The following is a 12,000-nucleotide window of genomic DNA, read 5'->3' as shown; positions in this document are numbered from 1 at the left end:
GATTACTTTTCTGTGTTTCTTTAGAAATTTGAAGTAGGGAAGTGCGAAAGGAAAGTTCTCATAACACATTCCACTCGAAGTGTAAATACAATTCTGTGTATTTTATTATTAAGAAAACTTTGAATTCAATTTAACGTATCGATGTCTTAACAATACTATCGATATTATCGATATTTATCGATAATGTTATCGCTAGCAGCAGCTGTAATTACGAATATATACTTCGCGTTCGAAAAGAAACTAAAAGTCGTCAGCGTATAACTGAAAGTAAACGGAATTCTGGTGTGATCTTCCACTTTTGAGAACCCCGGAGCTGGCTGCATTCTTTCGGAATGATGCAAAAATGTCGATGTAAGAGGTGACCGTACGATTATCACACAACACCGTTCACCTATTCGTTAATTAAATCGCCGGTGGTACCGTATGTATCGTAGACGATGGTGTTTCTCACAGATCGAACTCGCTCGAAGAAAGTCGTGGCGGCTCGTAACGGCACCCAAAGGCACCAAAGGCGTCCGCGGTAACGACCACGCTTCATCTCCCACGTTCGTCAAAAGGTTACCCGGTGTCGGTTTCAGGGTTTACCGTGATTTCGAGGTCGTTCATAGGAAAAGTCGACGAGCGTACCGATTCACGTTTCCGGTAATAACATTGTTACACGCGCCGGGTGAATTGCCTGGCTCGATGTCCGCGTGAAAGACGTACCAAGTGTGCCATAAGCACACACGGCTATTCAATTATTCGGTTTATATTTTCCCCATACACGACAGGTAGTATTTATTTCGAATTGCAAAACAATTCTCGTGGCGGTATAATTTTGCACTTCGAAACATTGTGTCGGGAAATTACTGTGTTTATGTTCGCTTGTTGCATTCAAAATGGCGGATTCCTCTAGTAGTAGATTCCTACTTGTACTATACGGACGTTTGAATGAATTCTATTAGGCAAAGTAAAATTCATGTTTTCCTTGTATAAATCGTGAATTCTTGGAAGTATTTTAATTTGAAAGTCTGTTTTTGCAAGATAATTCCTTTGTTAAAGAACAGGTTTTATCGGAAATTTTGACAAGAATTTATAAAATTTAGGTGAATATTTCACAAGATTCACGAACTAAGCTCGAATTAAAGGATCAACCGTGATAGAATAATGCTCAAACCGTATTATGTATTATGTTTTATCGCGGGATTCTGCGTTGCGGAGATGAGATGAAGTGGAAACCGAGAGACCGGAACGTCCGATGTTAGTCTTATTTCTCGAGTTCTTCCTCATTCGTTTTATCTCTTGAATTATTTTTTTTGTCGCGGTCGTGGATGATCTGGGAGGAATGCACGGAATGTCGATAATAATTTGTTGCGTTAAAAAAGAATAGGCTGAGTCGTAAACAACTTCCGTCTTCCTTTTTTGCGTTCGCTTCGATCCCAAGCTCATTCCAGTTAAGAGAAACTCATCGAGTACGTGACAGCTATTTATTTCTTATTTCTGTCAATACTTACGTCTAAGAATTTTATCTAACAGAAGGCGTGAAACTTATGAATGAATCTGTAATTAATGATATACTTACAAAAATGATGTATTGATGACTCATAAATAAGGTCTATGGTGGTTAATGGATTAATTATATCAAATTATATCTTCTCTCATTAGCACTTGTACGTATGATTATGAGAACGATTATTTAATTAAGGAGCTTTCTGGCGAAGCAGCCCATAGGATAGAATGGTGAATTAAATAAATTGCATTGGAAGATTCAGCTAATTTACCAATCAACTGATTTAACAAAAAGCGCTGCCCTGGCCTCTGTTGATGGAATATTAGAACAAAATTTGGCGGGAAGTTTTCTAGACGTATAACGGTTAATTAAAAGGTTTTACTAAAAAAGGACATATAGACCTCTAAGGTTTCTCGTCCATAAAGCTCATCAAGTGTAATATTACTCAATAAATCTTTACTAACCCAACTGATAATTATTAATGGCGCGTATATGTTTATTTTGAAATTTCCTTACCCATTTTGCCAGGTATCACGTCGAACTGGGCTGGTGTGTCGCTCACAAATATTGGCCGATTGCATAGTTCCTGAAACAGACGAAAAGATTTAATTAGTACACATTATTACATTTTATTTAAATATTATGTATGAAAATAAACATCTTCACAAAACCTATTTCTATTAAAAGTCTCAGAAGGAACCGTGGTAAAAGTGGAACGAACGTGACAATGAAAACGTAAATGATAAATGGCAGACGTTCAAGGCTCCAGGATTCTAATTACCGGTAATTAATGGCCACCCGTCACGTTGTAGCGGCAATCTAAATCTGACGTAGAGCGGCCACAAGGTACATATTCCGTGAAAATCGTTCCCCTCCCACCTGAAACCGGAAATAACGTAGAAACCGTTCCCGACTTGCGAAAGAAACGATAAAAAGGCTTCGCGCGGCGTAAAAAGAAAACGCTCCGCTCGGAAGATCCGACGCATCGCCAACTTACACATCGCGAATCGCATTCCTCAGTTGTCGCTTGGGAATAATTATGCGTTGTAAAACGTGCGGCCAAGTGTTACATAATCATCCTTTGTCTCGAGGCTGAAGTTTCAGCAAATAAGTCCCGGACAAATTAATACCGCGATACGGAACGAGCATTTTAATTGTCCACGAAAGCTTCACACGACCATGAGAGGTTGTATTCAGTTCGAGGAGACTTCCAGTGTTCTTTGAAGAAAAAAATGACTGTAGAACCAGAATTGTGTATCATTGTTAGAAAATTTTAAATAAAAAACAATAGCGGATTAAGAAAAAGGGCTGATACTGTGTTATGGTTTAGAGGCCATTCGTAATATGGATTTTAATCTTTCCAAACTGAAATATTTAATCCTTGATATGTATTAACATAACAATTTACTTAAAAAATCCTATATATTTCAACCTCAAAATAATATACAGGGTGTTCCGCTTCAAAGAGGCCACCTAAATATCTTCTCTATCTGTAATCATACGTGAAATATTTTGCAATTTAAATGGTTTCAAGAGACCAATCAGATGGCGGCGAACATTTTTTATAAATGTTATTTTTTAATGGTTTTTTCAAAATCACCCCTGTTTTTTTTACGTATATGCACATCATTTTTCCTGTTATATGTTATAGTCAATATTATTATGCATTTATCCATGTATAATAGTATGACCTTGAACTCTACAAATTTTAAACTCTTTTATATAATTGTTTCCACCATCTGGTTCGTCTCTTGAAACTATTTAAATTACGTAAAATATATTTCTCGTATGATCACAGATGGAGAAGATATTTAGGTAGCCTGTTTTAAGCGGAACACCCTGTATACCAAGCTATTTATGTAAATTCACCAGAAAAATTCTATTTTTTAAAAGAAAATAAACGACATTAGAAAGAATTCCTACTGAAACATCCTACAGAAATATTTTTTAAATTCTCGAATGAATGTACAAAACAAATAGGACCCAGCAGATCTCCCAGTTGAAATATCCCACAGAATTATTTTTAAAATTCCGAATGAATGCAGAGAACAAATAATAGCTTTATAACCCTCGGACATGACTGTGGCCATTTTGTCCCAAGTTCTTAACAACTTCATCAAATTCAAGAGTTTCCAAGAACTAATTCAAGTCAATAGTTATTTATCTTAATTCGAAAGAAAATAAAGCCAATTCACGAAGAAGTTTGTTCAAAAAATTGTATTTTGGAATGACGCATGAAGGTTCAAACGTACCCACGCTTCGCTATTAAAGACTCAATATTTCCCTGGGATTTAAATTCACTAGTAGTTGATATTATTATAATGCGAACGAAAAGAAAAACAATTCACATTATTTATACAAAAAATTACATTTGTTAGAAATAATACACGAAGGTATAAACGGCCTCACGTTTCGCTGTTAAATTCTCAACATTGCATTGGCCCTCAAAATTCGCTATTCTCAACCACATTTTAGGTTCCTGAACATATTAAATTGAAAATTGTTACAATAAACAAGAAAGATTCGAAAATAGTTTTACTCCCACGGCAAAATTGAGCGAAACCTCGTTTGGTTCGGAACATTAGGTGCTGAAATAGCATCCTTTTGACTCACGCCTCAGTCGACCTTCCCATTCGACACAGGATATCCAGTTCATCGTTCCTGTTCACCACTCGTGTCACGCTCTCCTTTGATCACTTCCGGTCGCACCAAAACCCGTGACACACACGCACAGGCGAACGCGCGTATCGCGTAATAGGTGACGCTTTAACGCAATCGTTGACCTTGTCATAGAAACGTGTAGCCATCACCGGCTTTTATTACGATAATTATTTGCAACGGAGGGACCGGTAATGTCTCGTTCACGAGGTTAGAATGGGCTCGGGTTACAGGCTCGCAACTTCAGCCACCCCGAGCTTGTTCTCTTGTATATCTTGGATCTTGGTGTTTATTACGCAAATGAGCCGTAGGATCGTCGATCCGTCGATTCATTTGCTTGTTAGGATTAAATGAACTTGTAACGTGGCGATATTATGTGGGTATGTATCACTTGTGTGTAACAGTCTACTATTTTTGGTAAAATAAAAATATGGACTTGAATTCTGTTCGTTCGATTTTATACAAAATAAGTTATAGTCTAAGTAGTTTAACCACTTAACCATTTCGTTTTTACTGTTGCCATGTGGTTACGTATTTTAAATTACGAAATAAAATATTAGTATCGTGTAGTTTTTCGAATCTATGAGTATTATACATATGTAATAGATTCTTCTGGTCTTGCATACATGGTGTAGCACAGATCTGAATGTGCATTCAAAAGTTAAATTTTTACATTAAATAAAAAATAAACGTACTGAACAGAAATCAGGACGTGATTAGAAATAGGGACATTGACCTTACTTTTGTAATCGTATAAAATTTTATTTCATGCATTTGTTTCTATTAAAAATAGAAATCATATGTTTTACAGCTCAATTAATGCATAAACACACATTTTTGTAGTGTATGGCACGTAGCGTTGTTTCTTACAGCCACAAACATTACAATACTACGACATTTTGCCCATTAAATTTTCAAAGAAAGGTGTCTAATACATATATTACAACCTACACTACGAAACCGAGTTTCCATTTACTATTAGATATACCAACCAGTAATTCACCATGGTTTCGACATAGTGACAATAGGGCTTAAATTTAGAATACCTTTCCAATCTTCTGTTTCGTAAAAATGGCGAAGGATGTTGGAGACAAATCTAGTTTATTGTTAGGATAGCATAGGGATTTGAATTATCGTGGAACTGATATAGAATTTCACGGGAAATAGTGGCCTACTTATTGGCACACCTAATATTTACGGAGTATAGAATCTAGTTCATAAATACACGATGCATAAAAAAAAATGTTAACACTTTTACCGAGAATTTATATATGTACAAACTTTCTTTTTTCTTTAAAAAAATTACTTTCATACAGGTGATAACATTTTTTTGAAGCACCCTGTATAGCGTAACACAGATCATTAATTGTTTTTTAATGAAATTAAATTGCTATCCAATGTATCTTTGAAAGGATCAGAACTTTAGCAGCAACCAAATAAATAAGAAGAATTTGTTACACTCAAGCAAAAATTATTGCATCGCTAGTACACTAGTGAAAAACTGTAGAACTTCGATGTTCCATAATTTTGTTAATATTCATAAAAATAAGTTATGGAACATTGAAGTTCGACAATTTTTCACTACCGCACAAGTGATGCAATCATTTTTACGAATAGTGTTTATGTATACGTTGAAAAGAGTAAAATATAGAAGCATTTATTTTCACTTGGAGAATTTACCCTAATTTAGTGGAGATCAGTTAGTACAAAAGATAGATAAATTGGTGGTATTACAGATCGAGTGTTTTAATTAATCGTTACGCAACATGATTTCTATGGAAAAGGGATCCGTTAGTTGGGTCTCGTTGAACAAAGCCGCTGTCATGCGATCATAAACGCGAGGATGACAAAGACACAGTCTACGTGTCAAGGTTGCATACTGTTTCCGTTACGGTTCCTAGGCTTTAGATTCCTCGCCCTTCCTTTCTGTAGGAACTAGAGCAAACCGTTGCGAATAAACCGCGTAAGCGTCGTCACCTAGTTCACGTATCAGACAACGTTCATGGAAAGTCAATAAGGATCTTTTTAATGTAATTCATTTAAAAGCTTCTTCAACCACTTTTAAAAATATTTAACTTACTTCTGTGTTCTTTTATTAACATTTTCACGAAATGTTTTTCTTATCTTTAGTTTCTTGTATTAATATTTTCATTGTCGGATCACCTATATGTGGTCAACTAAAAATCTCGAAATTAGCTAACCTTTAGATAACTTCTATAAGATCCTACACACTTAAAACTGACTATTATTAGTAGATTGCGGATTCTTATGCAGATTCAGATTCTTTAGATTAATTTTCCATACTGAAATTATATCAGAGATTTATTCCTTCTGTTGGAGATATCTAGGACCAACATAAAGCAAGATTTATACCAGTCTTTACAAACACTTTTACTGTATTTTATTCTGCACGTTCACATTTACGACAAATGCATAAAATCCACAATCTAGTTATCAGTGTTGTGTTCTACAAAATCGAGGTCGTCGTTATTACTTAAGTTCCGCTAATCCGATTTCGCTAATATTCTGTTCCACGAACCTAATTATTATCGGTAGCCCTACTTCTAGAATAGTTATCAGGTTTCTCGAGTTTCTTCGTTGCTATCTACGAATTTATGTCCATAATCGTTGGTATCGATTGTTTGGAGACCACTATCGGCTCTATATTTGCTAGACTTTATGACTCTAGGATCTTTATCTTCATCCGTTACACTACGCTATTTATCATTAACGATTACTTGTAGATCACTCTATAAAATCAACTAAAATTTTGCTAACTCACCTTCGGTCGTTTCCATTGGAACTGAAACGGCGGTGTCTGGTGATAGAATACAGACGTCTGGGTGGCCGGAAATTCGGGATCCTCCCAGAGTTCACCTCGTTTCAAGCACGAACGCTTGATCCGTTCGTACTCGCTCATTACGTCCTGTAACGATAAACCTGCGATTAATTACGAGGGTAATAAGCATAGCGTTAGTCTACAAGTCTACGTTATCGAAGGTAGAGTTTCTTGCATACAGACGTGTAACAGTTAACGTAACAATTAAGTAACCGTTCGCCTCATTTTATCCCGATTAATATTCCCTCGTGGCACCTATCACAGGTGCAAACTGGATCAACGTATTACGTTACCTAATTAATATTTATAACCAGCCATAAACGGAGGGTGAGAAATTAACAGTACTTCTACGTGCTTCGCCTGCACACTACTTTTCGTTCGCCCTTTATATCAGTGTTACACTTCTCGCAACAGAGTGTAACCATTGTAAACTTTCTAACCCTTTAACGGTGTTTGACGAGTATACTCGTCATGGGGTAATTACCACTTTCTGGGTAGTGACGAGTATACTCGTCACGTGAAAAAATAAATTACCTTTCCGCATAAAAATTGAAAAATATATTTCTTTTATCAGAATTAAGGAATCAAATGATGTAAGATTTTCATGTATGTGAAATTTTCCTATTTTCTTTTACCCTTTTATTTAGTACCTTACAGCCAATATGTCGGTTTTGTGGGTTTTCCGAAAAATACTTTTTAGCCGATATATCAGCATTCCAATTTCTAATATCATTTAAACACATATAATGACACTTTATTTTTATAAAATACGTTCGTTTACTGGATGGGAATAAGAAATTTAAAAAAAACATGACAATATTTTCATTTACAAGAAAAAAATTTTTAAGCTTATAAAATACTATAACGGTTAATTACAAATTTTTTAAGTTTGTATTAATAATATTATACTTGTTCCACTAATAAATTTTGGAACAATTAAATAATTGGTTCTTGAATACACTAGTAGTATTTGCCATTTTTTCGTTCAATTTAATTCAAATTTATAGTAAGTACATTTACTCTGCACGTTTGACGAATATACTCGTCATCGGTTGATTTTCATTACGCACATACATACACATTTCCAAAACAAGATTCCACCGTTAGAGAGTTAATTGCAATATTAAGAAGAACGTCAATGAATATCAATCATCGTCGATCAAATTACGCAAATCGTACACAGTATCGTGAACATCACCACACGCGCATCGAAAACGAATCATTCTGACCTCGATAAGCGTTGATAACGAGTCTCGGGGACCTCATCGAAGCCTCGATTTCATCGAGGTCAACACTTTCTCTTCTGGATAGGTCTTTGTTGTACAGGTTGCGCGCGGGTTATTTCTTTCGGTTCCTTTTTTTTTTTATTCTCACGCCAAGACGTTCTTCAAACGGCGGAAGAAAGCTTTTTAAGGGGTCATGCTCAGTCAGGAGGCCGAAAAAAGTGTGTTCTTTGGGAATTTTTTTCTCGAAAACTATAAGACCTTTTTCAAAAAATGTGTTTGTGTTTCAAAGATTGCAGTTTCTAGATTATAAGGTAATTTTTTTATTTAAAAATATTTATTAGTAAATAAATGGTGAGCGATCTCCCGGATGTCTCTTCACAAAAAGTGGTCTGCCGTGATCACTGTAACTTCGTAACGGTTCATCTGAAATTAAAAATTCAGTAAGATTTATGTAATGGAAGAACCAATCTTGTCCTTGAACGTGGGGTTTTTTGAAATATTGATTAGGAATAAAATAGCGGACGTTTTCCTGAAAAAGTGCGATTTTCACCTAAAAATCACTCGTTTTTGATTAATTAAAAAAAAGTATGGAACGAACAAAAGAACTTCGTTCAAGGACAAGTTTTTCTAATTCGAAATAAGGCGCAAAAGGCTTCATATAAATCGACACAGTAGTTTTCGAGAAATATTGATCACCGATTTGAAAAATGTAGTTTCGAGAAAAACGCGTTTAAAGTTTCAAGTGAAGCTTACACTTATATAAAATGTTCATTTTTTAACGCCTGTAACTCTGTCATTTCTAATTGGATTACCTTGAAACTTGCACAGAATATTCTTGTGATGTACTTACAGAAAATGTAGAAAGTGAAAAATTGATTTTTTGAAAATTTCTGACTGAGCATGACCCCTTAAATTACCGGCGAAGAGTGGAACCAGAGAACCAGCCAGTAACACGCAATTATCCCGACGTAGCCGCCCCCTTACGTGTAACAATCCGGGTCGCTTTGGTGTGTCGTGAAACGTGAGTCTCGACTCGGTCAGATCTAATAGCTGCGAAAGACTTCTTACACTTCTCTTTCTCTCTCTAACTCGATGGAACATTCGCGAACTCTGGTTGAAATCGAGACCCATCGCATGATTAGTTTTGACACGATGTTCGTTGTCACCGTGACCAATACAGGAGAATAATAAACCTACAGTAATTAAGCGTGTTAATGACTGGCTAGTGGGTAACAATTTTGGGACTGGGAATGAGTAACGAAACATGCAGGGTATGCATTCGAGTAGTCTTCTGATGAAGAACCTTTACATCGAAGCAACAGACTGTATAAAATATAGTTAAACTCTAACTGTTAGAGCAGCAGGTCCCAACCATTTTTGACTAACGTACCACTTGGTAGCTAATTTCGCTAAATTGTACCCCCCTAGAATTAGGAAAATAGTTGTATGTTTATATAATTGAAATAAATGAAGCATCGCTACCATGAACAATAGAATCGAATTTTTTAAGTATTTTATGTATATAAGAATTTTTACTTACATGAGAACTTGGTACCCCGAAAATTCCGATTTCTTTTCAACTCCGCGGGTTTGTAGGTGACGTCAATAGAAGCATCGGGCAATTTTTCGTATTTGCTGATATTCGGTTCCTTTAGGGTGAAACCACCCCTTAAAGGTTAATGTGTCTTCCCCTATTTTCCTGAATATCTTGAAAGCTATAATAATAAATATAAAAAAACTGTACTATTGAAAATTTAATAGCTTCTTATGTTCCATAAAATCGTGCAATGAAATTGTTAAACATTTGTTTATTTATTGTTTTATTTAAAAAACGAACTTTTAACAATTTCATTGAACAGTTTTATAGAACATAAAAAGCTATTAAATTTTTATTCTAACAGATTTTTGATATCTACTATAGTTTTCAAGATCCACAGGAAAATAGGGGAAGACACATTAACTTTTAATCTTTAGAGGAAGCCTATTTTAAGACTCCAAGGGGCGCTCACTTTTTGTATTACAAAAACTATAACAAATATATAGAAGTTCTAATTTGAAAATATAAAAAGTCTAAGACTCTAAACGTTTATCAGCAAACACGAAAACTTGCCTTGCTTCTATCGATGTCCCGTACAAATCTGAGTTCAAATAATTGGAATCTTTAGGGTATCAAAATTCTTTTGTAAGAAAGGAGGTTGGACATTAACCAGATATTTGCGTGGGGTGCGATAAATACTACAAAATAATCGACTATTCATTGGTACAACCCAATCGCACGGCTTCTCCTCTATTACCTTTCTAGCGGCGCAGTTTCTTTCGCCTACATGCGCCGGCCATATCTGGCCAGAAACAGGAACGTTCTCTCGAAATGGTCCGCGCAAACAACGCGAGCGCTTTCGAATTCTAACGAAACGACCGTGTCCATCGGACGAATCATCATCATCGGGTGTGCGACCGTAGCATGGTTATTATTGTTACCTACGCGAAATCATTGTCACGGAAGAGAGGACCAGGCGCCAGAGATCGATATTGGCGAGTATGTCGCACACTGGGACGAATAGCGTATCTAGCTGGACAATAGCCTAAAAGTAGTCTACATCGAATTATTGCTTCTTTTTTTTTTATTAATTTACGTACTGTCTAACGTAAAATATATTAAAATTAATAAAACAGGATATAATATATACAAATAAATGATGATAAAACATATATAGGTACTGTATAATATGTTTCAACATATTGAAATAAATTTAATATCATATTTTGTTTTGTTTTGATAATTTTTAACTTTTATATGATGGATATAATTGGATAATCTAATAGATTTGGATGTTTTATTTTTTCCTCACGTATTCATCAAGTGATGGATGGTTACATATTATGTCTTGTTTTACTAATTTTAATATATTTTACCTTATGCCATATAAATTAATAAAAAGAAAGGAAAATGTTGGATGTAGACTGTTTTTAGATTTTTGTCCACCTTGGTACAGGTATGTTATTTGTCCCATTATGGCAGAAATAGCAGACAGCAGCAGTTGGCTTTAAAATATATTGTTAACGAAAGACATTTCAACAATCGTGCAAAAATGATGTAAAGAAATTATTGAAAAAGAACCGTTATAAAAATTTCATCTTGACACGAGCTTTATGGAACTGTAGTTGAAGCTGAGAAATTAATCACTTCTTATTTAACTACAAAAATGATATTTTCATAACAAAATGAGGTGTTTATAGATTTTTTACGGAGATTATGATGGCACGGAAACAAGATATGTTAACGATCAAATAAAACTAAACATTAAGATCAAAGTATGTAAATTTAGGTTTCAATGCGTTTGGTAGCATCTTCTACGCATATCTGCTATGAGCGGCATCGTCGCTTATTTTCCTTTGGTTTGTTTGACGAACTTTTCAATTGTTTCTTAAAAATAAAAAGAAAATAGAATTCTTTTACAATAAGAAAAACAATTTTTGTTTTTCTTCCACTTATTTGTATATTTTTTTTTTCCATTTAAGTATGTTGAAGTAGTTTGAAATGTTAATCATTCAAATTAAATTGGTAAAATTGATAAAAAGTATAAAGCGCCATTTGGAGCTCCAGCTAGATAAGATACCAAACGCGGAAGCTACCTTAAAGGGTTCTGTCCACTTAAATAGGCTACTTGTTCCACTGTGGCGTCGAAGAGGATGTTTCGACACGGCTGAACGAGCCTTTAAACGATTATTATTTTGCAATGCAGTCTCCTCCAGATAGCACATTTTCACCGCGTAGACGATAACGCGGG

At 35.1% G+C, this 12,000-nt stretch overlaps 1 protein-coding gene across 1 annotated transcript in view; it reads right to left on the bottom strand.

Annotated features, from left to right (window-relative positions):
* The window catches only part of LOC107186554 (calpain-C), a 79,479-nt gene that overhangs the window by 33,436 nt on the left and 34,043 nt on the right, over positions 1-12,000 (bottom strand). Inside the window, exons 2-3 of the mRNA XM_015574448.1 lie at positions 6,930-7,073; positions 2,006-2,075 (exon numbers count right to left, since the gene is read on the bottom strand). Of these exons, the coding sequence (XP_015429934.1) occupies positions 2,006-2,075; positions 6,930-7,073 (214 nt within the window). The remainder of the gene's footprint in view (positions 1-2,005; positions 2,076-6,929; positions 7,074-12,000) is intronic.

Source organism: Dufourea novaeangliae, unplaced genomic scaffold (assembly GCF_001272555.1).
Source record: "Dufourea novaeangliae isolate 0120121106 unplaced genomic scaffold, ASM127255v1 scaffold65, whole genome shotgun sequence".
Taxonomy (NCBI): domain Eukaryota; kingdom Metazoa; phylum Arthropoda; class Insecta; order Hymenoptera; family Halictidae; genus Dufourea; species Dufourea novaeangliae.
This window is presented reverse-complemented; position numbering and strand designations above follow the sequence as displayed.